Source organism: Rhinolophus sinicus, linkage group LG06, assembly GCF_036562045.2.
Source record: "Rhinolophus sinicus isolate RSC01 linkage group LG06, ASM3656204v1, whole genome shotgun sequence".
Lineage (NCBI taxonomy): Eukaryota > Metazoa > Chordata > Mammalia > Chiroptera > Rhinolophidae > Rhinolophus > Rhinolophus sinicus.
The window spans coordinates 143,914,105-143,940,073 of record NC_133756.1 but is presented as its reverse complement, the minus strand read 5'-3'; the positions used below and the strand labels follow the sequence as shown (position 1 = coordinate 143,940,073).

The 25,969-nt window shown below is 40.0% G+C and overlaps 1 protein-coding gene across 3 annotated transcripts in view; it reads left to right on the top strand.

The window, feature by feature from the left end:
- Positions 1-3,775: 3,775 nt before the first annotated feature.
- The window catches only part of FBXO3 (F-box protein 3), a 34,373-nt gene continuing 12,179 nt past the window's right edge, over positions 3,776-25,969 (top strand). For 2 of the 3 annotated variants that reach the window (XM_074336192.1, XM_074336194.1), the window contains exons 1-6: positions 3,776-3,930; positions 8,168-8,257; positions 11,030-11,193; positions 22,189-22,303; positions 23,821-24,025; positions 24,667-24,712. In XM_074336192.1, the coding sequence (XP_074192293.1) occupies positions 3,827-3,930; positions 8,168-8,257; positions 11,030-11,193; positions 22,189-22,303; positions 23,821-24,025; positions 24,667-24,712 (724 nt within the window). In that variant the 5' untranslated portion in view covers positions 3,776-3,826. The remainder of the gene's footprint in view (positions 3,931-8,167; positions 8,258-11,029; positions 11,194-22,188; positions 22,304-23,820; positions 24,026-24,666; positions 24,713-25,969) is intronic. The other variant, XM_074336193.1, reaches the window with a different exon arrangement.

Below are 25,969 nucleotides of genomic sequence, written 5' to 3'. Positions count from 1 at the left end.
GCATTTTAGAGCTTCCAAAGCAATTAGCAGATTTGGAGGGACTATTTCTCCCACCCAGACACACAGCCTCTGAAGCCCTCACACTCAGCCTTAGCCCAGAGGCCCCAAATAAACAAGTCCCAGCTCTCTCTTCCTACCCCTATTCCAGCCATTGTTGGGGGTATGTATGTGTGTGGGGAGGATGTTAGTAGGAAGCCACAACCCAGGAAAGGGCTCTCCTGGGTCCTGCTCACCTGCATTACTCCCCAAATCTCTTCTACCTGCTTCATAGCATGTTGAGGAGAAAAACGGAGCCTGTGTTGAGACCACCTCCCCAGGGAGGCATGGGCTGTTGCAGAAGAGGCTGGCAACCTGATGTCACTCACCGAAGTGGGAAGTGGCAGAGGCTGGCAGCATTAGCAAAAGCATCTAGGGAGGATGGCAGGAGCTCTGGGTCCCGCCACCTGGAAGAAGCAAGTCCTCTGCCTGAAAGCCCCTTCTGGCCTTCTGGGGTAGAGAAGTGGAGGAAATAACTAAAAGGACACACAAACATGTATTTAGGTACACCTTTTTTCCTATTGCCTTAACTCCAATATGGCTCGCATAGAAGTGTAAGATGTTGGTTGGTTTTTCTTTTAGGATTTTGATATTTTGTTCATCATGGATTTTTTTTGCATTAGTTTTGATTTTTAAAAATATTACATTAACACATTATTAACCTTGATTGTTGAGGGTTTTCTGGTACCCCCTTAAATTTTGGGCCCCAAGTAAGTGCCTCTCACCTCATCTTAATCCTGGCCATGACTGTAGAGTAACTTCATACTTTTGGTCTTCTCATTAGGTCATAACTGGACCAAGTCCAAAGGAAAGGAAAATGCAACAGGATAGCAGAAGTAAATGCAGTGAACTTGAAACTCCTACCTGCTTTTGGATTTAAAACAAGTGAAGTAGCCCGTCTGAGGGAGAAGTAGAGACAAACATGAATTAGGGGCAAATCCCATTATAAGCATTTACGTATATATCTGGTTCCCTTGTAACAGAAATGACTGTCTTCGTCCATTCAAACTGAATTTAAACTTTCTACTTGTTGAATGCCATGCTAGGCCCTGGGGTTACAAGGATGAAAAAAAAGTTTACCGTCTGGTGAGAGAGCGAAACAGAATAACTGACGTGAATTTAATTCAATAAATGCTTTAAGTATGTGCATAAATAGTTTGGAACTGCAGAGAGGTAAGCAGAAGGGTTTTTGTCTGTTTTTTGTTTTTTGCTTCGTGAGTGTCTCATTTGTACCAGTGGGGTTTCATTTATGGAGGTGGACTGAGTGGTGACATGGCAAAGCCAATTCCATTGAAAGAAGATATTTATCGACTACATTTCCCTGGAGAAGGGGAATGAAGCATCATGAAACTCCACAGTGGAAGAATCAGGTTTTGTAGGAGACATACGCAGAAGCAAGGGGAAAGTTTACACCAGAGACTTTATTGGGCTTTACACTGGGAAGGCAGGGCAATACAAAGTGTACTATAGTACAGGGATTTTTTTTTTTTCTGCCAAGTTTTAATCTCGTAGGGTTAGCTACCCAGATGTGAAGGGATGTGCTGGTTCTCCCCCCGCCACCTGGGTCATATTAAAGTGGGGGTGGGGGAAGTGTCATGGATTGTGAGCTAAAGAATAACATCACTTATCTTACCTAGTTCTCCTTTTCTTTGTGTTTCCAAAGGCAGCATGGTGTAAGGGGCTTTGGAGATTCCAGTTAGGCCTGTAATTCACACGTGTCATTTACTAGAAGTGAGATGATGGACTAAATTCCATGAGCCGATTTACTCATCTCTAAACATTATTCCTGCCCCTAAAGTGGTTTATGGATGGTAATAAAGCTTGTGTCAAGTATCTGGCTAGATATTTAATAAATGTTGATTTCCCAAGTCTATACATACATCCACCACTAAGTTTTCCAAACTTTCCCATATCCTGGTGAAATTTTCCTCCCAATTATTTGGAAAAGTGGGAAAGACCTCCCCCTGCCACTACCCGAAAGAAAAACAACACTCCATTTCCTCAATTCATCATACAATGAATGGTCTAATATTTATAACCCCTCTCTGCCCCCCACAACTCACAGATGGTATTAATCATGTTTATTTTCTGTATCTTACTTAGTTTTTTGATATCCTAAAAACCATGCTGGCTGGGAAGAAACAGCACTTTCCAGGGCACTAGTTAATTCCTAAAGATAGCAAACAACTTACTTGGGAGTATACCTCTCATATGCAAGCCAATTACCCCCTTTATCTAACTCTCACACACTAAGCTAATATTTCCCCTGCTCTAAATTATCCCAGGGCCAGGTACCAGGTATCTAGAGAACAACCTACAGCCCAAATCCCACTATTTATTGTTCAAACTAGCCAATTCTAAGCTGTTTGCTTTGCCCTGCCTTCCCAGTGGAAACCCAATAAAGTCTCTGGTCTAAACTTTCCCCTTGCTTCTGCGTCTGTCTCCAAAACCTGATTCTTCCACTGTGGCACCTCCAGGCTTGTTGTGCCCCCTTCTCCAGGGAAATGTAGTTGATCAATATCTTCTTTCAATGGAATTGGCTTTGCCATGCCAGCACTCAGTCCACCTCCATAAATGAAACTCCACTGGTACAAATGAGACACGAGGCAAAAAAAAACAAAAAACACAAACCCCTCTGCTTTCATCTCTGTACTTCCAAACTATTTATGCACATACTTAAAGCATTTATTGAATTAAATTCAGGTCGGTTATTCCCTGTTTCTCTCTCTGCCAGACTGTAAACTGTCTTTTTCATCCGTGTAACCCGAGGGCCTAGCATGGCATTCAACAAGTAGAAAGTTTAAATTCAGTTTGAATGGATGAAGACAGCCATTTGTTACAAGGGAACCATATATATATATATATATATATATATATATATATATATATGTATATATATATATATATGTATGTATGTAAATGCTTATAACAGGATTTGCTCGTGATTCATATTTGTCTCTACTTCTCACTCACATGGGCTACTTGTTTCAAATATAAAAGCAGTAGGAGTTTCAAGTACACTGTATTTACTTCTGCTAGCCTGTTGCATTTTCCTTTCTTCTGGACTTGAATAGGCCGAAAAACAGCCAAATTAAGTGACAGCGGCTGACCCTTAGATTCAGTCCCTGTGCACCCTTTTACTTGGGAGTTAAAATCAAGCCGTCAACGATCATTCCCCCAGGTTGGGAGAAGAGCCTTTTACCTGCGTCTCTAGCTGATTCCCAACCCTGTCCCCACTTAGTAGAAATGGCACGGAGCCACCTGGCTGTATGCAAGCGACAAGCGGGGCAAGGAACGTTCAAGAGGGTACGAGAAGGGTTTCTGGGTCTTAAAACGAAGAGAAGCAATGGATTTGGAGGCCAAGGGCAGATTAGATTTAGCGTGAGATCTGGGGCCAGGCTTCGAGGATACCTGGCGGAAATTTTAGCAGGAAGGACTGTTGGGACCAAGGCAGCAGATTTTGGAACGGAATGTGGTCTGCACTCGGCAAGTTTAGGGACCGGAATGGGAGACAGCTCCAGAGATCTGAGACGCGAGCACGTGGGCAGGCGGCCGAGCTCGCGCATCTAGCGGGAGCCGCACCGCAGACGCAGAGGGCCGCTACCGCGCTGGCGCAGAGCCCCCAGGCAGCGGGCGGGGCCTTCCCGGGGACCGCCCCTCGCCCCGCCCCATGGGCGAGCCTGTCCCGACGGTTACATAACAAACCTGTGCGAGCGGATCGGGCGCTGGCGGCGGGGGCGGGGCCGGGGCGGGGTCTGGGCGGGGCCGGGCCTGCACCGGGCCAAGAAAGATGGCGGCCATGGAGACGGAGTCGGCACCTCTGACCCTAGAATCGCTGCCCACCGATCCCCTGCTCCTCATCTTATCCTTCTTGGACTACCGGGACCTAATCAAGTAATGGGACGACGCGCGTGGCAGCGGTGGGGTTACGGGGGCGGGAGGAGACGGTGAGGCAGGCGGGACTGAGGCCCAGATTGCCGACTGGACCCGGACTCCGCGTCAACCAGAAGGTGACGCCGGGACCTCCTTGATCCTGCAGAGCCACCCGGGGGCCGGGGCGAGACGGGGCGGTAAGGGCCCCGCCTTGAGGTCTTCCTCTAGTGCAGGGCCCAGGCCTGAGGAACGACGAGAGCCCGCTCTCCAGGCCTCGGTGAGGCCCAGTCCAGAGGGGGGAGGTACTGCTCCCCGCTGCCGCCCCGTGGACCACCGCGGACCCCCGCGCCCGCCAGTCTCCGCCGGATATGCGGCCCGGCCCTAGGTGCTTTGCAAAGCTCCTTTGTGGCTCGAACGCTCTGCTCGGCCCTGGGCCTGCGGAGTCGGGCGCTGGAATAGGCAGGTGGGGCGCCCGAGGGGAGGAGCCCGGCGACCCCCTGACCCCTAGGTGCGATTTCCGCGGCCCCATAATACCCGGCATTTTTGGACTTCTATGCTGGGTAAATACGGTTGCATGTTGGATTTTGTGTTTTGGTACTGACTTGCGTTGGTGCAATACAGGTGACCGTTTTCTCTCCTGTACGCTTTGGGTTTCCCAGATTACCAGCATCTGTTCTAAAAATAAACACCGGTTGCTGGTAAGGGTGGTTAAATGCCCAGTTTCTTCAGCGCTTGGGACTGTCGGGATGGTGGAAGAAATGGCGCTGTTTACACCCTCAATAGCTGGTGGCATGGCTCAGTCTTTTTGTGCCACCGTATATATTTGCAGAGGAGGTGAAGTCGCCCTCTTAAGGATGGGTAGGCAAGTTTTTTTGTTTGTTTTTTTTGGATCAACCATTCAATTCCAGCCATTGGATGATTGTGCCTTGTATTAGGAGGGATCCTTTCAGAACTACGGTCTTTTTGGAGTTACTGGTAGGTGTTAGTTGGCTTAGCTAAGTGGTAACAGAGGTAACTCCAATTTCTGGCTGCTGTCTATATTAGTCCCTGTAACACTACATTTTTTAAGAAAATAATTTTTTCTCTACTCAGGCTTCTACTAAAATAAAGAAAGTGTATCACTCAGGCTTGTACTGAAACAGAGAAAAAAAGTTTATCTTTCCTTTGGAAAAGGCTGGTCCAGGTGCAAACTTTTCATCTGAAATATTCTTTTGCTATAGCCTCTTACAAATCCAACACACACACACACACACACACACACACACACACACACACAGAGTTGATCTATGGGCTACATTGCTGCCAGAGGGATCTTTCTAAGACAGATCTGGCTGCCATTCTCCTTAAAAACTGATGATGCCCCTTGTTTGCAGATTGTCACCTAAACTTCTGGAAGCGTTTAAGGCCCTAAGCATTTGGCATAGTCCACTCTATCCAAATCAGACTTCTGACAGCATACCACACACTGTGTTTTTCTCTTCTGTGGTTTAAGCTTTTGACCTGGCCTGGAATGCCGTGTGCTCCCAAATCTGGCAAGATGGAATTCCTCTAAGACCCCCTCTCCTGATTCCTCTCTCTACCTTCTTCCTTCCTCTGCAGAGTTTATTTGCCATGCCAAGTAGATTGTGTACTTCTTAAAAGTAAAGACTGTCTAGTTTATCTTCATATTCATCATTTATTCACAGATTTTCTTGAGTGCCTGTGTGCTGGCTTGTTAAATGTTGGGGATACAATAGTGAACAAGACATAAGATAAGGCCTCTTTCTTGAAGCCTACAGTCTAGTGGGCAAGATGGAAAACAAATAAGTACATAATACAAAAGATGCTATGTGCTATGAAGGATTAAACCAGTTGCTCCGTTAAGGACTGAGGGGGGACGATCAATTCAAATCGAAGGAGCTGCCATTTATGAAGGACGCCGTAGAGCAGCTGTGGCAGAGGGAACAGTGTGTTCAAAAACTGATTGGACAACAGCGTGGCCTGTTGGAGGAGCTAGGAGACTGGTATTGCGGGAGGTAGGGAGTGACTCACAGCAGAGTGGCTTGAAAGACACTGGTGAGATCATGCAGGACCTTGTGAGCGAAGGTAAAGAGATCAGATTTTATTTTAAATGTGTTAGGTAGTGATCTCAGTTTTAAACAGAAGTGACATGATCCCTCCATAAATGTTTGTGAAAGTGAACTGAGTTAAATACTGTATTAGTCAGAGTTATTGAGAGAACCAGAAGCATTCCAATATGTATGTGTATGTGATTTATTAGAAGGTATGGGCTCATGAATTATGGAGGCTGAGAAGTCCTTCTACCTGTCATCTGCACACTGGACGCCCAAGAAAACTGGTGATAGAATTCAAAGGGCTGAGAAGTGGAGAGCAGATGGTGTAGATTCCAGCCTGGATCTGAAAGCCTGACAACCAGGAATGCCACGGGCAAGAGGAGATCCATGTCTCAGAGAGCACATGCAATCTTCCACCACCACTTTTTTTTTGTCTATTCAGGCTGTTAGGGGATTGGGTGCTGCCCAGTCACAGTGGTCAGCGTCATCTGGCTTACTCAGTCTTCCCATTCAGGTGCTACTCTTTTCCAGAAACATCCTCACAGATACAGCCAGAAATAACGTTTAACCAGCTATCTGGGCATCCCTTGGTCCAGGCACGTTGACATATGAAATCAACCATCACAAATCCCATCAAGCTTTATCCACAGAAAAGTTCCCAGTGTACTGCACCTTCTTTCCTGCACGATCAACCCAACTTTGCCGAGCGACCTGCCCATTGCTAAGCTCTGAAGTTTTTGGTACACATTTGCTGAACTGGATTGGCTGGGACTGGATTAGTTCATTAGGGTCATTATGTAATGCCAGCTGCATAGTTTGAATCTTCTCCACTCCAGGGTGATGTATTGTGTACCTGTCATTCTTTACCCTCACTGTGTATCAGAATTGCATGTGGCAAGTTTTAAACATACACATACATGCCTGAGATACAGATCTCACCCCAAGCCAACTGAGTCAGAATCTCTGGAACAGTAGCTCTTGGCCTTGACTGTGCATCAAAATCACGTTTGGTGATTCTTTTATGTTTAGCTCATGGGACAGTGGAGGGAGGATGATCAAGAAAAGAGAGAATGTACTGTAAGGCACAAAAGTGGAGGGATTCCTGTATTTGGAAATCTTAGTTTGGGTGTCTCGTGAGTTTGGCAGAAAAGGATGAGAGTGAGTTTTGTGTAAAATCTGAAAACCAAACAAATGCTGTTATGTTTACCATCAATTTGGGTTTGTTTTTTTTTAACTTGCCCCCCCTCTCATGGCCTTGACAAACAACCCCATGTGATTTGTGTTTTCTTAATTGGTTAGCTGTTGCCCAAGTGAGATCTTTGAATATCTACTTTCTATAAGTTGTTACATATTCCTCTTCTGAAAGGATAGAAATCCCTTTTCCTAATCTTAGGTTGATTCTTTTTGAAATTAAACATGTAGGTATGATTTACAGGGTAGGTGCGCTATTATATTAGAAATCTCTATAGTAAGGAAAGTATTTGTTTTTAACATTCCATGTTTTTGAGCAGCTAACTTGAATATCTGTGGATATTAAAACAGAATTGTTACGAATGTGACATTTTTTAGGTGGGTTCTCCAATAGTTGCTATAATTAAAAAGAGGTTTCCGCTCCAGGTTTCTTTCCTTTAAAAAAAATTAGACTAATTAGGGGGAATCTTTTCTTAAATTACATAAATGTCTAACCACTATGCTGTACACCTGAAATTAGTATAAAATAATGCTGAATGTCAAAATAGATACATAAAGTATAAAAAAAAATAAAAAATTAGAACAAGGCCTGTGTATTTAATATCAAATGTCTGAGGTTTTGAACAACAAAAAAAAGACTTTGTTTACACCTGAACAACATTTCTTCCTATATGCAGAAATGATTGTTGTCCCAATAATAAATGTAGAAAGACTCTTTGATTTGAAATTAATTCCAATGATTTATATGGTTTATACTTTCATATGAAAATTACAATTGTGGAGGTGTGGGGGTTTGTGTATTGAAATAGTTAAGATTTCAGTACTCACAAGGTAATTATACTAACTAACACATTAAGCAGATTTTAGAAAGTATTTTTTTGCAACTATAAGGGCAGAAAATGGAAAATAAAAAAAGCCAAAGGAAAAGAAGAAAACATTGACTATTTTCATCTTTATTTTTAAATTGTTTCCTTATTTTCTTTCATACTAACTGTGAATCTGACTACTGTCAGTTGTTGCTATGTCAGTCGAAGACTTAGCCAGCTCTCAAGCCATGATCCACTATGGAGAAGACATTGCAAAAAATACTGGCTGATATCTGAGTGAGTATTCGGGAAATACGTATTCTTGAAATTTGGCCATTGGCTTGTGTAACACTAGTCTGTCCTGATTCTGCTCTCTAACCCTTATCTCTTCATCTCCTTTGATGGCTCTTCTTGTGTCTGCCAGTAAGTGTTGGTGTTCTTCAAGCTTCTGTCTATGGCCCACTCTTCCTCTCCCTCTGAGTTCTCCTGCATGTACCGCTGTGGTTTCTAGTGACTACTTACTTGCGGGCTTCTGATTCCGAAATCTGAATGTCCATCCCTGACAGCACCACTGAGCTCCAGACCTGTTTGCACAACCATCTGCTGGACCTTTCCATTGGATGACCCACAGGGTTCACTGAATTCAGTAAATGTTAATAAATTTGGCAGAATAAAAGTGTTGACAGAAGGTGGGGAGTTGGGAAAGGTGGAAGAAAGGGTAGTATTGCTTAGATTGAGGGGAGTCAGGTTGTGACAAGCTGGTGAAGCAAGAAGCAGAGGTGTAAGTATATTATTTAAAGCTGCAAGCTACTCAGTAGAGCTGAAAATTAAATAACAGAATTATCGAACATGGGGAGGGAGAAGAATGGGGAAGAGGGAGTTTTAAGTATTGCTGTATCCTGATACTTTACTTTAGGGTATCAGTACATAGATGTAAAATTGATAAATCAAGAACTAGAGGCATAAACATTTAGAATTAGAGAAATGTCTTCCAGAAATAACTATAAAGTTTTCTTAGAGGGGTTGGGCTTAGAATAGGAGACTAATTTTTTTTACTATAAGTTGTTGGTACTTTTTGTTTTTGATAAATATGTTTACATATTGTTTACGTTAATAAAAAGATACTTCCCTGCCAACCCTCCCCCGAAAAAATCCAACACCATCCTGAATTGTTCTTTTCCCCATCCTAATCCTGATCCTCCTGCATTCCTGGTCTTCATGGCAGTACCATCCCATCTCCTTGGCATCCGAGCCAGAAGCAGGAATCATCCTAGATCTCTCTCTGCCCCACTTCTCCCATTCAGTCTGGTCTCCCCTCTCCCTCCCCTCCCCTCTCCATGCCCCTCTCCCTTTGCCTCTCCCCCTCCCCCATTCAGTTGGTTACCAAGCCTGTCTGATTTTAGCCTCTATATTTCTTGGCTCTTCCTACTCATTTCATCCAGCTACCACAGTTGTCGTTCAGTTTATCGTCTCTTACCTAGACCACTGCAAAACCCTCCCGATTCTTCTCTGTGCCTCGAGTTTATACCTCTGGCATACCACAACCACAGTTCTGCTCTTTGAACGGTGCTGTTAAACCCTTCAGTGGCTCTTCATTTCCTACAGGATAAGGTCCAGGCTCGTTAGTATGTTACCATATTGCTTTTTGTGGCTGCCTTATCTTGTAACACTTCTGACTCTTAAATTTATACTTTATTCTTTCTCCCTGATGACACTTCATTTTTCTTTTTTTCTTTTATGATGGAATTTTTATTTTATTTTTAATTAGTTTATTGGAGTGACAATGGTTAGTACAGTTACATAGATTTCAGGTGTACAATTCTGTATTACATCATCTATATATATCACATTGTGTGTTCACTACCCAGAGTCAGTACTCTTTCCATCACTATATATTGATCCCCTCTACCTTCATCTACCATCCCCTTCCCCCTAAAACTATTAATTTTGAAGGCAAAAAAAATGCCTTATTTAGTTAAGTGCTCAGTGGCTAAGTAGACACTCAATAAATGTTTGTAGAATTGTACCAAGTAGAGATGTTGAATCATGTGATTGCTTGGATGCTGTAAGATTGTCTGGCTAACCCTGCGGATCGTCCAGTGGAAAGGTCCAGCAGGTGATTTTGCAGACAGGTCTGGAGCTCAGTGGCGCTGTCAGGGATGGACATTCAGATTTTGGAATTAGAAGCCCACAAGTAGTCACTATAAACCACAACGGTGCATGCTGGAGATAAATTAGTATTATTGTTATCATTAGAGTCTAAATCTTTTCTAAAATAGAACCACAGCAGTTGACCCATGAACAGCATGGGTTTGAACTACATGGGTCCACTTGTATATGCATGGATGTTTGTTTTTTCAATGAATGCTATAAATGTATTTTCCTTATGATTTTCTTTACATTTTCTTTTCCTAGCTTACTTTATTGTAAAATATAGTATATAATATACAAACATACAAAATATGTGTTAATCAACTGTCCATGTTATCAGTATGGCTTGTGGTCAATAGTAGCTATTAGAAGTTAAGTTTTGGGTGACTTAACAATTATACTCGGATTTTTATCTGAGGGGTAACCCTTGCATTGTTCAAGGGTCAACAAACATTTTTCTGTTTGTTTGTTTTGTTTTGTTTTGTTTAAAGGAGGGCGCAGCTCACAGTGGCCCATGTAGGAACTGAACTGGCAACCTTGGTGTTATTAGTACCGCGCTCTAACCAACTGAGCTACCAGCCACCCCAACACACACATTTTTAAATTTATAATTGGTATGTTTTTAGTAAGTTGAGATTCATACCCCATATCCTCTTCACATAGTTTATTAAGATTAGAAAATTTAGGAAAAAATAAGTAGAAAATAAAAAAATCAGTGACTCGTAATCCCCACCATGCCAGTAATGACTCCTGTTAAATGTTTTGATGTGTCACGTTTTGCTCTCTAGTCTTCCTGGCTAAATAAATGAAAAGGAAGGCAAACGTAACCAGAGTTTCAATAAAGTATGTTGGTAACTGTCTAAATATGTGCTAATTTCATTTCAAAGGTTTTTAACCTTATTGTTGTACTCTGTTTAGGGAAGAGAAAGCACAGAAGAATCAATGTTGGAAATCTCTCTTCATTGATACTTACTCTGATGTAGGAAGATACATTGACCATTATGCTGCTATTAAAAAGGCCTGGGACGATCTCAAGAAATATTTGGAGCCCAGATGTCCTCGGATGGTTTTGTCTCTGAAAGGTACTGACTGGGAGTGCGGGATCTTCCTTCCCCATGTTAGTTCCTATAGTATAACTCGGTTAAGTAACACTGGGTCTCTATCCTCTATGCCAATCTGTGCTAATCCAGCATTACCTGTAATTTGCCATTGACATTTGGCCAAGGAAATAGAAAGCCGGTATTGCTAAGTGGACCCTTGCCCTAGTGCCTGCCTTGTTTTTGCCCATCTCGGGACCCACATGATTATTTATTAGAAGGAAAAGCTGAACTCTTTTTATTTTTATGTTTTGTTTGTTTGTTTGTATTTTAGATTTTATTGGGGAAGGGGAACAGGACTTTATTGAGGAAGTGTTTATTTCCAGGACTTTTTACTGGGGAACCAGTAGTGTGTTTTTCCCAGGACTCATCAGCTCCATCCAAGTCAAGTTGTTCCTTTCAATCTTAGTTGTAGAGGGCGCAGCTCAGCTCCAGGTCCACTTGCCATTAGTTACAGGGGTGCAGCCCCCATCCCCTGCGGGAGTTGAACCAGCAACCTTGTGGTTGAGAGGACGCGCTCCAATCAACTGAGCCATCCCTGAGCTCACTGGCAGCTCAGCTCAAGGTGCCATGTTCAATCTCAGTCGCAGGGGGTGCAGCCCACCATCCCTTGTGGGAGTCATACCGGCAACCGTGTGGTGGAGAGCCGGTGCTCCAACCACCTGAGCCATCTGGCCATCTTGGAGCTGAGCGGCAGCTCATTGACTTCATTCTAGTTGTGGAGGGTGCAGCTTGCAGGCCCATGTGGGAATTGAACTGGCAGCCCCATCGTCCAGAGCTCGCGCTCTAACCAACTGAGCCACCCGTCTGCCCCTTATGTTTATTTTATATCTAGAAACTAATAATGCAAACATTGCTTGAGGGTAACTATTGTGATTTCTTTTAAAAGACTTTTTTTAATTGAAAAACTGCCTGCTGTATCAACCATCTTTCCTGTATTTAGTACAAGTAAATATTTGTTTGACAGTCTAATATTTAGAAACACCAAGTATTAAAGACCTAGGATTTTAAGAGTGGAAGAGTAGCATAATAGAGTAAGGAAAACTTTCATCCTATTTTGACACTTACAGAATAGTGAAAACTAAGATTGAACTGAGGTCTATTGGACCGCAGAATCTGAGCTCTTTCTGCTTCACCATTATTATCCAATTTTGGCAAGAGATATCAACAAGCTCCTTCTCATTAATTTGATTTTTTTCATTTTATGCCCAAGAAAGTGCATAAATAGATTGCAAAGATATTGCTACTTATGAGCTTTGGCTTCTTAAGTTTTTCCAAATTTCTCCACTTAAAGAAATTTTATACATGTTTTGGTTTTGCTGAGGTGAAATTGGGATCATTTATACTCATGTATTCCTTTTGAACTCGGGTCTCTTTTGAAACTGACTTACATTTCATAGTTCCACTGTAACTGCTCATGAAAATATGAATTTCATACAAATCATGATCGCATGACCAGGTACTTACCGTATTTCCCCGAAAATGAGACCTAACCGGAAAATAAGCCCTAGCATGATTTTTCAGGATGTTAGTGATATAAGCCCTACCCCAAAAACAAGCCCCAGTTAAGATGGTCAGCCAGACGAATGCATTTAGTACGTCTGGTATAACACATAATGGATGTATTGAATTATAAAATATTAATATATAATTCAATATAAAAAAATAATATTGACATTACTTAAATTAAATGACAGCATAAATTATAATTATTTGTAAATACCCAAGTGGGGGCCTGTGGATGAGAGGTAAACACCTATGTAAACAGATAAACTCGAGACTTATCGCCGAATGACCAGAGTACAGACAGAACACACGAATAACATGCGCACTTGATAATGAACGAACGTGGTCGTGTCTAATATAAATCTTCATAATTCAATACGTCATGTGTTGTAACGGATGTAAATAATGCACTCGTGTGAAATAAAGAAACGTTTTCTGAATTTTGGTGCCTGCAGTTTCTCGTTGCTTTTGTGTGGACCATCATTCTTAACTGTCATCATTTTTGTTGCCATTCCTGTCTCGTAAGTCTCCAATTAACACTTGATTTAATGGCAGATTTAAAGGGAATAATATTTTGACCCCCAGACAAGATGAGTACAAAAAGAAAGAGCTATTCCGTAGAGTACAAGAAAGGAATCGTGGAGGACTCCCGGGGCAAGAATCTTACGGCTTTCTGCAAAGAGAAGAAGTTGGATCTCCGAATGGTCCGAAAATGGCGAGCAGAGTATGATAACCTCAGTCAACAGGTGGACGAAGGAAATGCTAAGAAGTGCAAGTGTGGATCAGGTCAGCAACCATTATTTCCTGAGCTGGAAGACATCATCTGTGAATGGATTGATGACAGGAGAGCAAAGGCTTTGGCTGTGTGCAGGGCTGATATTCAAGCATTTGCCCTTGCAGTGGCACCACAGTTAGAAATATCCCCAGAAGAATTCGAAGCATCACAACACTGGCTGGATGGCTTCCTTCAGCGATATGAACTGTCCTCTAAGATTGACAACACTGTTCAAGCTGGAAGATACTGAAGTTATTAAACGTGCACTTACATTCAAGTCCTTTGTTGATGGCATTGACTTTTCTAAATACCAGCTCTCCAACATGATTGCGATGGATGAAAGTGCAGTGTTTATGGGCCAAGGATCTCAAACGACAGTTGATCAGAGAGGTGACTCATCAGTCTACTACATTCCCTCCACTGGTTACGAAAGTGCACGTGTTACCTGTATTTTGACAATTCGTCTGGATGGAAAGAAAGCTCCACCTCTAATCATCACTAAGGGTAAGAACGTTAAGGTTGAACATGTTTCAGGCATTTACGTTCTTGAAACCGAAAAAGCCTGGTGCACACAAGCAGTTATAAGGAAGTGGGTTGATTTAATGCTGCCACTTGTTTTGTGAGGTGGCCAAGGAGGTCTGCTAGTCTGGGATTCAGCCAGCACTCACCGCGCTAAGGACATGAAGAACTTCCTCGCAGAGAGAAAAATAGATCAAATAATGATTCCCGCAGGAATGACTGCCTATCTCCAGGCTCTTGATGTTGCAATAAACAAGCCATTCAAGGACCATTTGCGAATGGAAATCAATGACTACATTGAAAATAGAATGGAGAGAAATCAGCATGGAAACTTTGTGAAGCCTAGCCTGCAAGAGGTCGTGACTTGGGTGAAGAATTCATGGGATAAAATCACTGACAGCTGTGTTGCCAATGCACTACGAGCAGGCTACATGGACAAGAAGTGTTCATTTAAGGAGAGCTCTGTTGCTGGACGTGAGAGATTGGGGCCGATCGTTCTACAGGAAATGGAGTCGCAGAAATTCAAGCCGGAATTTGGGGTTTGGAGAATTATGATGATGTTCCAGAAAAAGATGACATGATGGTATTTGAATAAATGTAGATATTTGTACATGAATAAATGAATAAATATAGATTGTTGTACATGAATAAATGTAGCTTGTTGTACATGAAAAAATAAGACATCACCTGAAAATAAGCACTAATGTGTCTTTTAGAGCAAAATTTAATAAAAGACCCGGTTCCATTTTTGGGGAAATACGGTAAAACGGAATTGCTAGGGAGGTAGAAGGAAGAATGATTTGGCATAGAGTGTAAGCTTTGAAGGAAAGTACCCTTCACCAATATTTTTAATAGGTTTTTTACGTGGTAGGAGAATAATATCCTCTTGGTTAAATAATTTCAAGAGGAAAATAATTCTGAAAATATGTATTTGATGGTGATAAGTAAAATAGGTAAGGGTTTACAATAGCTTTATTTATTAAACACAAAGCTAGATACTAAGCTAAGGAGTTTGTAGTATTCCATTTAATTTGCCAAAATTCTGTGAGGTAGGTAATTACTATTCTCATTTTAAAGCTAAGTAAGTTGTTTGACTTCACAAAGCAAAAGGCAGAACCAGGATTTGAATATAGTGCTGACTCCAGAGTTAAGGTCTTAACAGCTGTTAAAGGGAGAAAGGACCTGTCCTGTTTTGTTTAGAATGTGTTAGGAATCTTGGAGAGCTGGTCCAACATTACGACATTTGCAATATGAAAATGTAGACATGATTCTCCTTTTAGGCACCAAGCTACCAAGAAAGGAAGAAACTAAGGATACATAGCAGCTTCTTTTTTGCTTGTTCGTTCCTTCCTTCCTCCTTCCCTTCTTTCTTTTTTATTTTTTTTCCTCACTCAGTTTGGTATTCCCAGGCTTCCCTGCTCCCTGTTCTGTACCTAGTGGTTGGAGGTGAGGTTGTGGTTGTCTGAGGATTCCTTATGACAGCCCCTATTTTATTCCCAGGTGCCAGTTCTCTGGGGTCTTTGCCATGAGTTACAATAGGATAAAGGCTCTTTGATATTTAGAATGCTGGGGATTCTAGGAATGCTAGGCCTGTGAGTTTTAGAACTCAGTTAGGATACTAGCCCATCACCTCAGGGGTCATAGCCCCTGACTCAATGTCAAGGTTATAGAGATGGCAGCTAGAAAGGAAACTTGAAAAGCAAATAGGTATTGGGCTTGGGGGAATTTTTATAAGTTTCTTGAAATTATGGTATATTAATATATCTTCTACCAGTCTATCTAATGGTATGTATCAGGTATCTTCGAATTTCATATTTACCTTACATGTTAGTTTAAAATTTTAGCGTTAGAAGGGCGTTTAGAGATCATTTAGATCAGGAGTTGGCAAAGTTTTTCTCTAAATGACCATGTAGTAAATATTTTAGGCTTTGAGGCCAGAACCTGTCTTGTTATAACTATTTAACTCTGCTGTTGTGGGAAAGCAGTCATAGACAATACATAAGCAAACCAGGGTGGCCGTGTTCCAAGAAAACTTTATTTACAGAAACAGATGGCAGTCTGCTGATACCTAATTTAAGTTGCAAAAGTAATACAGAGGTCCTGTACATCCCTCACTCAATTTCAGTTCCCCCTAAGGTATTGCTCTGTGGGACAGCTGTCAAAACAAACTCTTTATTGGCACATTATTATTAACTAAACTCCAGACTTTATTCAGATTTTACCAGATTTTCCATTAATGTCCCTTTTCAATTCTTGTGTCCAATCAAGAATATTTAGTTGTCATATCTCCTTAGTGTCCTCTGTTCTATAGTAGTTTCTCAGTCTTTCCTTGTCTTTTGTGACCTTGACAGTTTAAAGGGATACTGGTTAGGTATTTTGTAGAATGTTCTTCAGACTGACTTAGTTTGAAGTATTACTCATGACAAGACTGGAGTAATGGGTTTTCAGAAAGATTATTGCAGAGGTGAAGTACACCTCTCCTCACTTATCTGTGGGTACATGATATCCACATGCTATCACAAGTGATGTTAACTAACCTACAGAATGTGCACAGACCGTAAGTTATTATAACATGAACACACCCATTGTAACACCCTCCATGTCAAGAAGTAGAATAATTATCTGTATCTAGACCTTCCCTCTTTCTCAGAGGTAATCACTCTCCTGACTGCTAATGCCACTGAGTAGTTTTCTTTCTTTTTTAACTTTATGTAAATTGCATGCTTAAGTATTTTGTGTGAATGATTTCCATTTTGTTTGTGAGATTCAACTGTGTTGTGTGTAACCGTAGTTTGTTCAATTTGTTCAGTGTACTACTCCATTATATGAGTAGACCACAATATATATGTTCATTCTACTGTTGATAGATTTTGGGGTGATTTCTAGTTTTTGGCTATTACAGATAATGTCAATGTAAGAAAAATGTAAATAATAGAAATATAAATCATTTTTGATGTATATATAAACTTTAAAAGATAGTTAATTTTCCAAAGTGGTTCTACCACTTTACATTCCTCCCAGCACTTTAATGTTCTCCTTCTTTGTATTTTAACCTTTCTTGTGGGTGTGTAGTGGTGGTTTTAATTTGCATTTCCCTGAGCATGTAGACTAATGACAGTTTTATTTCTAGCTTTCCAATCCTTACATGTCATTTATTTCTGTTTCTTGTCTTATTGCACTGGCTAGGGCCTTCAGTGAAATGTTGGAGAGAAGTGATGATAGTGAGCATCCTTATGTTTCTGGGGGAGACTTTTCTCCTTTAAAAATGATGTTTGCTGTAGGTTTTTTGTAGATATTCTTTATCAGACTGAAGACAGTATCTTCTGAGCCTGGTTCGAGAAGAGGGGTTTTTGTTTTCGTGTTTTAAATGGATAATTTAACTTTTATCAAATGCCTTTCCAGCCTCACTGTTTTTCTGCTTCATTCTGTTAATGCACTGAATTACACTGATTGATTTTCTGAATGTTAAACCAACTTTGCATTCCTGGAATAAACTTTGGTTGTCATATATTATCCTTTTTATATATTGTTAGATTTGATTGGCTAGTATTTCATTGGGGTTTTACATCTATGTTCAGGAGAGAGTTTGGCCTGTAATTTTCCTTTCTTACAATGTTCTTGTCAGGTATTGGTATCAAGATGATGCTGGCCTTGTAAAACAAGTTGGACAAGTTGGGAGGTATTGCCTCTTTCTGTTCCCTGAAAAAGTTTATGTCAGCTTGGCCTTACTTGTTTTCTTTTCCACCCCGCCCCCCCCTCGCTTCTTCCGCCTCCTCCCCCCCCCCCCGCCCCCATCCTCCAGTTCAAGCTGTTGTTTCTCAGTCTAGTTGTGTAGGACACAGCTCCCTGGCTTATGCTGGTATTACGAGCCTTGCGCTCCCCCGGGCTGAGGCAGTCGGTCTGCTGCTCTGGGCAGCTCGTGCCAAGCTCCAGCTGCTCATGGCAGCCCAGCTCCAGGGAGAGCTGTTGTTCACAGTCTTAGCTGTAGAGGGTGCAGCTCACTGTCCCATGTGGGAATCGAACTGGTGACCTCGGCGTTAGGAGGATGGCGCTCCAACCACCTGAGCCACCAGGCCTTATTTCTTGCTTAAATGATTAGTAGAATGCACAGTGAAACCATCCAATCCTGGAGTTTTTATTATGGGAAGGTTTTAAACTACGCATTCAATTTCTTTATTAGAAATAGTACTATTCATATTTTCTGCTTCTTTTCATGTCAGTTTTCATAACTTGCGTTTTTCTAGGAAATTGTCTACTTCATCTACATTTTCTAATTTATTGCCATAAAGTTTTTCATAATATCCTCTTACCTTTGTGATGCTTGTTGGATCTACAGTGATTTAACTTTTCCATTTCTGGTATTATTTGTACTTTGTGTTCTTGATCAGTCTTGCTAGGTAAGGCTAATCAATTTTATTAGTCTTTTCAAAAGATTGGCATTTGCCTTTGTCAATCCTTTTTGTTTGCTTTTTTTAATGATTTTTTTTCTTTTTAATTGGAAAAGGGGAACAATGTGTATTTCCAGGACTTTACTGGAGAATAGTGTGTTTTTCCCAGGACCCATCAGCTCCAAGTTAAGTTGTTGTCCTTCAGTCCTAGTTGTGGAGGGTGCAGTTCAGCTTCAAGTCCAGTTGCCGTTTTCAGTCTAGTTGCAGGGTGGTGCAGCCCACCATCCCATGCGGGAGTCAAACCCGCAACCATAATGTTGAGAGCATGTGCTCTAACCAACTGAGCCATCCAGCTGCCCCTCAACAGCTTAGCAGCAACTCAGCTCAACATGCCATGTTCAATCTTAGTTGCAGGGGGTGCGCACCCCACCATCCCATATGGGACTTGAACTGGCAACTTTGTTGTTTGAGAGCACGTTCTGTAACCACCTGAGCCATCTGGCTGCCTGGGAGCTCAGGGGCAGCTCAGCAGCAGCTTGTTGTTTTCAATCTAGTTGTGGAGGGCGCAGCTCACTGGCCCATGTGGGAATCGAACTGGCAACCCTGTTGCTCAGAGCTCGAGCTATAACCAACTGAGCCATCCAGCCATCCCTGTCAATCCTCTATGTTTGTTTCTTGTTTCTTATTTCATTAATTTCTCTGATTTCTTTGAGTTTATTTTACTGTGGCTTTTTTCCTGACTTGAGATGATTACTAAGATTATAAATTTTCAGCTTTTTTTGTTTTTGTCAAATGACTTTAGGGCTATAAATTTCCCTCTAAACATAGCTTTAGCTTCATTTCACAAATAATATGTTGTATTTTCATTAACATAGTTCAAAATATTTTCTGATTTCTGTTCACTTCAGTTTTGACCCATGGGTTATATAAAAATATATTGCTTGATTTCTGAACATTCGGGGCTTTTTTAGTAATCTTTTCCATATAATTTGTATTTTAATTCCATTGTGATCAGAGAATATATGAGTTCAATCATTTGAATTTTGTTGTGATTTGTTCTGTTGTCCAGTATATAATCCATTTGGTAAATGTTCTATGTACACTTGAAAAGAATGTATATTCTGCCACCATTGGATTCAGTGATATGTAAAAATTAGGCAAAAATTGTTAATTTTGTTCACATCTTCTGCCCTCTTACTAATATTTTTTGCTACTTGTTCTATTAGTTACTGAGAGGTATGTTAAAATTTCTCACTGTGCTAGGCAGAATTCTGAGATAGTTCCCAAGATTTCCCACACTTGCATAGTGTAATAATATACTCCCCTTGAGTGTGAGTGGTGCTGTGGATATCATTGGTTTTAGTTCTGTGATGAGGGCGTATTATATGACAAAGATGAAGGAGTTTTGCAGATGTAATTAATTAAAGTTCCAAATTTGTTGATTTGAGTTAATCATTAATCACAGGAAATTGTCTTGAGTGGGCCTGACCTACTCAGGTGAGTCCTAAAAGGAACTGGGCCCTCCCAGAAATCAAAGAGATTTGATGCATGGGTGTCTTTCCTGTGGCCTTGAATAAGCAAGCTGGCAGGTTGTGGAGAGGGCCAGGTCATTGGGAATGGCCCCTGAGGGTCTCAGCTACAACTGCAAGGAACTGAATTCTGCCAACAACCAGTGAGCTTGGAAGAGAATCCCAAGCATAAGATGCACGAGATAAGAAAGCAGCCTTAGTTGACATCATGATTTCAGACTTGTGGAACTTGAGCAGAAGATCCAATTCAGACATGTCAGACTTCTGATGTACATAAATGGAGATAATTAATGACTCTCTTAAGCTACTAATATTGTAGCAATAGAAAATTAATATACCCACTATGATTGTAGATATATTTTTCCATTTTAGTTCATTTTATATATATATATATATATATATACACACACACACACACACACACAGAAGCTGTTATTAGACACAAAATTAGATTTATAATATTTGTATAGTGAATTTAACCTTTTTGCCGTTATAAAAAATTCCTCCATTACCTTTAATAATGCTGTTTGCCTTAAAGTCTATTCTGTGTGATTTTACTAGAGCTATTCTAGCGTTTTTTTCTGTACCTACATCTTTAAGATGTTCCTCTTGGATATGATCATGCTTTGTTTTTTATCTGGTTTGTCAGTCTGTCTTTTAATTAGATTATTTAGTCTATTTTTAATGTAATTGCTAATATATTGGAGTTTAAATATACCATGTTTCTATTGTTTTTCATTTGTATCACCTGAGCAGGTGTTCCTTTTTACATTCGTCTTAATTATCTTTTATGCTGTATCCCCCTTTTTTATTTAATTAAAGTCTGTTTTAAACTAGTATACATTAGAAAATGTTAACTCTACCTCTCTCCTGCCGTTTGTATTATAGTTTTTGTGATTTTAATTTTCATATATTATATTCCTGAAAATTTTATTTTTTCAATATTAATGTAGATGTATCTGGTTGCTTTTCATTTCTTCCTGCATCTTCATCCTGCTTTTATCTGGGATCATTTTTCTCTGCCTGAAGAATTCCTTTTAGTATTTTTTAAAACGAGGGACTGCTACTGCTGAATTTTTTCAGGTTTTTTTGGTCTAAAAATTATTTATTTCATCTTCACTTTTGAAACATATTTCACTGGATATAGAATTATAGACAGTAATGATTTTTTCAGCACTCTGAAGATACATCCTTCTGGCTTGTTTCTGTTGAGAATTTAGGTGTCTGGATTATTGTTGTTCCATTGAAGGTGATCATGTGGCTTTTTCTCCCTTTTCTGGCTGTTTTTAAGATTTCTCTGTCTTTGATTTTCAGCAGTTTTCCAATAATGTGTCTAGATATGATTTTCTTTGTAATTATTCTCCATGGAGTTTATAATCCTTCTTGAATCTGTGGTTTGATGTTTTCTTTCATCAATTTTGGAAAATTCATTCAGTCTTGTGATCCCTGCTGAAAGCATCGTTCAGCTTCTTGGCCTCTCAGCTTCCTGGTTGCTTTCAGAATTGCCGATTGCCTCACAGACAACGTGGCTGCAAATCCAAAGGCTTGCTAACCCATCAGTTTCTTCTGGACTCCCCCACCCCTGCCATTTCTCACTGTCTTTGAGGGTCTCCAAAACCATTGAAATGAATTTTCTGTTGTTCAGTTTTTCTAGTTCTCGGCAAAAGGTTTGATCCTACGACCTGGTGGGCCATTACTAGAAGTAAATCTCTTGGTATGTGTAATTAGTTCCTGCTTTTTAAAGCTAGAATATATGGCAGGCTTACAGACGTGCAAAATTGAAATCAAGTTATTGGCCTCTTCACAGGATGAACCTACATCTATGTCCTATATTTCCCATTTAGAGACTATGTTAAGACTCTTGAACACCAGCGTAGCGAACTTCTGGAGATTTTTTTTTTTTTAATAGGGAAGTGTGAGTATACTAGATTAAGAAAAATGAGGTATGCCCGAATGTTTGCATTGTAATGTGAAAAAAATTACTGTGGATTTCATTGGTGCCTACCTTTCCATATTTTACTTACCTGTGTTTTCCCTATTGAGAGGAAACAGGAATTTGCTCAGTGCTTCAAATGTCAGTGCCAATCTAAAATGATACAATATTTCTCTGAATTTTCAATTCATTTCCCTGTATTTCAGCAGTGCATTTTGGACAGAATTCACTTGCTCTAAGATTGTCTCATTGGCTAGCAGAAAGACTGTATTTCATCTTATAGTTAAGGCTTACTGTTTCTTCATAATCTGCTTTTTGATGCATTTGCAGAGGGTGCTCGAGAGGAAGACCTAGATGCAGTGGAAGCTCAGATTGGTTGCAAGCTTCCTGATGATTATCGATGTTCATACCGTATCCACAATGGGCAGAAGTTAGTGGTTCCCGGGTAAGATGTTTGCTGTTTGGGTTATTTTCTTGAGTGAAAATAAACTGTATTTGTAGTTACACTTAATAGATTAAAGGAGTATAGGCATTCCCTCTTGTAGCAATCCATAAGACAAAATCTACAGCTTGAATTTGGTTTTACAAAAACACATATCTCATAAAAACATTATTTTTATCAACACATCATTATAGTTAAAATGAAGTCTGTTTAGGTGTGAGGGCTATAGGACATAGAGGGAGGTGTATGTGTGAGTATATTTTAAACGATGCTGTTTGGAACCCTTGAAATATTTATCCTGTTACAGGCCAGGTAACTTGTGTTTGAGAGCTTGATGCAAATTCTTTTACCATACATGTAAAAAGCAATAATTTGTTCAGAGCTAAAGATAATACAATTTTGCCCTATTCAAGTATAGCCTATAATTAAGTGGCCTATTTTAAACTTAACTTCTAAAAGATGAAGTATTGATTGTGGAACCTTTTGGGGAAAGCAGACCATGTACTGGCTGTCATATTCACTCACAATTTAAAAAACTATATGCTTTGAATGGGTCTGCTTCTTTTATTCTTTTATGAAATTAAGCTGTTTCAGAGATATTGCATTTGTGAAATGCTAATAAGAATTTAGGGTGAACTTTGCATTGTTCTTATTGGAATGTGGTGCCAATAAAAAACCCTATGTGGCCCTGCTATCATTTCAGATCTGGGTTGAGTGAGTGCAGGGAATCTTGAAGGTTATCGTACTGAGATTACAAGGTAGTATTCAGTATCAAATATTGGGCAGCTAGGACTAGATAAGCCTAAGTTAGTGGCTTTTTTCTAATCTGTTTTCCTATTGAACTGAAATTTGACAAAATTGAGAAATTGTCACATTTCAAGAGCAAATAGGAGAGAACTTATTAAAAGAGTTGCCCAGCATTGACATGACAAACAGGTTATCAGTTTCAACACAGGAATTTGTATCTATCCACAGCCCAAACAGTGAGACCTAGGATAGGAATATCGTCAAGGACCCACACGTGTGTTGTTCTCATGCACAGGCAGTGAGATGAATTCAGATCCCACACATCCTACGCTTATGAAAATTTTGACAAGTTTTAGTCTGATTAACATTTATACTGTCTGGTAGGATAGGGTAAGCTAAAGGTTGTATGAGGATAAAGGTATCAGAGGAGATTTACCTCTTTAAACATTAGCATACATGCATATATAGCAAAACACTGACAAATCAGTTTATCATGGCAAGGTAGATTCTTGAAAGCAATACAACTATTTTTCTTTGAGACAAAGCTGACGTTTAGCTATTTTAGACATGTACACTTTTAATTTAAATCAGAATCTTTCCACTCAAGAGTTCAAATTTAATATATAGAAATTGTGGTGTTTTGGGCATTCTCAGTTTAGCATCGACATATTAATCAGTTCTTTAAAAAGTTGTTAATGTGAAGTTACTCATCAAAACGATAAAGCACAGTTGTCTGGCACTGCAATTGATTAAATTTTTGAGTCTTTTCTCAGGTTGTTGGGAAGTATGGCACTGTCTAATCACTATCGTTCTGAGGATCTGTTAGATGTCGATACGGCTGCTGGAGGCTTCCAGCAGAGGCAGGGACTGAAACACTGTCTCCCTTTAACTTTTTGCATACATACTGGTTTGAGTCAGTACATCGCCGTGGAAGCGGCGGAGGGCCGGAACAAAAATGAAGTTTTCTACCAATGTCCCGTAAGTAGGACGTGTGTTTAAATGTGGCTTTAAGATATGTTCTGATGAGTGTATAAATGTGTGTATTAGAAATTTTCAGGGCTGTAGAATAGACATAGAGCATTATGCAATTTAATCATAGACCTATCTAACTAGAGGGCTAATATTCTAACATAATAGCGTAGAATGCCAAAAGAAAATTTTACTAATGGACCAACAATACAAACTTTTGTACATACAGAGGGGAAGCTATAATTTGTGTTAAGGCATTTTAATTTTAAGGAAAACTAAGGAGCTTTTTGTTGAAGTAATTAATTGTAATATACATTGCTAACTTTAAAAATTCAGCTTTTGAACATCATTTGATACACCTACTGAACTCTTCAGTAGGTATTTGAGTAGTTGAAAAATGTAGGTGCTTTTTAGGAGGCTTTTGTTAGGATTTTAATGTAATTAGAAAATATGGTATTTGGTTTCAGTCTTATTTCTTCAGTTCTAAGAGTAGGAACTGAAAAGTGTGAAGAATGTCTGAGTATTGGCTAGAGCACTTAAGTTGTTTTTATCTGCTTTGCCTTGTCTCCAGGGAAGAATATAGATAATGAACAATGAGAAATTAAATAAAATGTGTTTTTCTCAATTATAATATCCTTTTTCTCACCTAGGACCAAATGGCTCGGAATCCAGCTGCTATTGACATGTTTATCATAGGTAGGAGAAAAAATAAAGTCGTTTTTTTTCCCTTCTTCCTTCAGGTCAAAAAAATTAAGTTGGTAGAAACTTTTCAGTTACTTGATCATTTGGCAATTTTATACTTGTATTTCTTTAGGCTTGCTGGTTTATTCAAGTACTGTATCTAGGCTCTCATTAAAATAGCCCTTATACTTCGTTTGAATTTGGTTTCTATTTGGAAAAAAGCCATGCCTTATACAATCTTGTTCTCTTAGGACTCTGCTATAGGACAGTGAAATGTACAGAATTTCTATGAGTATATAGAAATTACATGCACATGCATTTTCTGTCAATCATATTAACACATTTTTTGCGGGAAATGAGTAAACTCGTCATATTGCCTCTAGTTGGAACCGGCAAAAATTTTGCAAAGTAAATAAATAGAGACCTCTTTTTAAACTAAAACACTGAAAGTTTCATAGAAAAATATCAAATAGATCGAAAGATATGAATATTTTACGGAAAGTCTAATTTTGGCGAGAAAATGTCAAAAAAGCTCCTCGTTACGACGCAATTTGGCGGGAAAATGCCCGCTTACAAAGTGTTAATACATAGAGATTCAGATATATAAAACTACTTTATACTTTGTCTCTTTTGTGTCAGTGCTGTATAGTAAAATACTGATGAGTCACACTAGAGACATCAAAACTGCAGACTGCAGAAACCAGCATAAAGTGGGCTTCATAAACTCCTTGGCACAGCTAGCTTTTCTTTGCCTTAAAAGAGTTTTTCTCATAGGATTTGAGAACAGTTAAATCTGTATGCAGGTGCAGCTCATCCCTTTGCTATTCATCCAATCTTGTTTTGCTTAGATTTTGCTCACTTAAGAGAAGCTTCCTGACTATCCATTTTGCTTTTTAATGGCATTTCTAGCACAGATTAAACATCCCCATATGCTAATAATAAAGGGCCCTTGCAGGGTAAGATGTCTGTATTTAATTATTTCTTCTACGTGGCAGTTTGGACACAGTATAAGTGTCCATTTGTTCCATACTTGGGCACATTCCAGGTTTGTGGTGTCCTTCACAAAATCAAGGAGCTCTCACTCGTACATAGTGAGGTATAAAAAGCTTTTACACTTAACCCCTAGCTTTGGGATCTCCCTGATTCATGTGGTTCGTGTTTTCTCAATTAAGCAAACACTGGGGTTATGTCCCTGCTGATTGCCCTCTTTGGCATCTTTGCGTAACATTCTTTCAGAGGTGATCATCATGATTTCAGAGCCACTGTTTATAG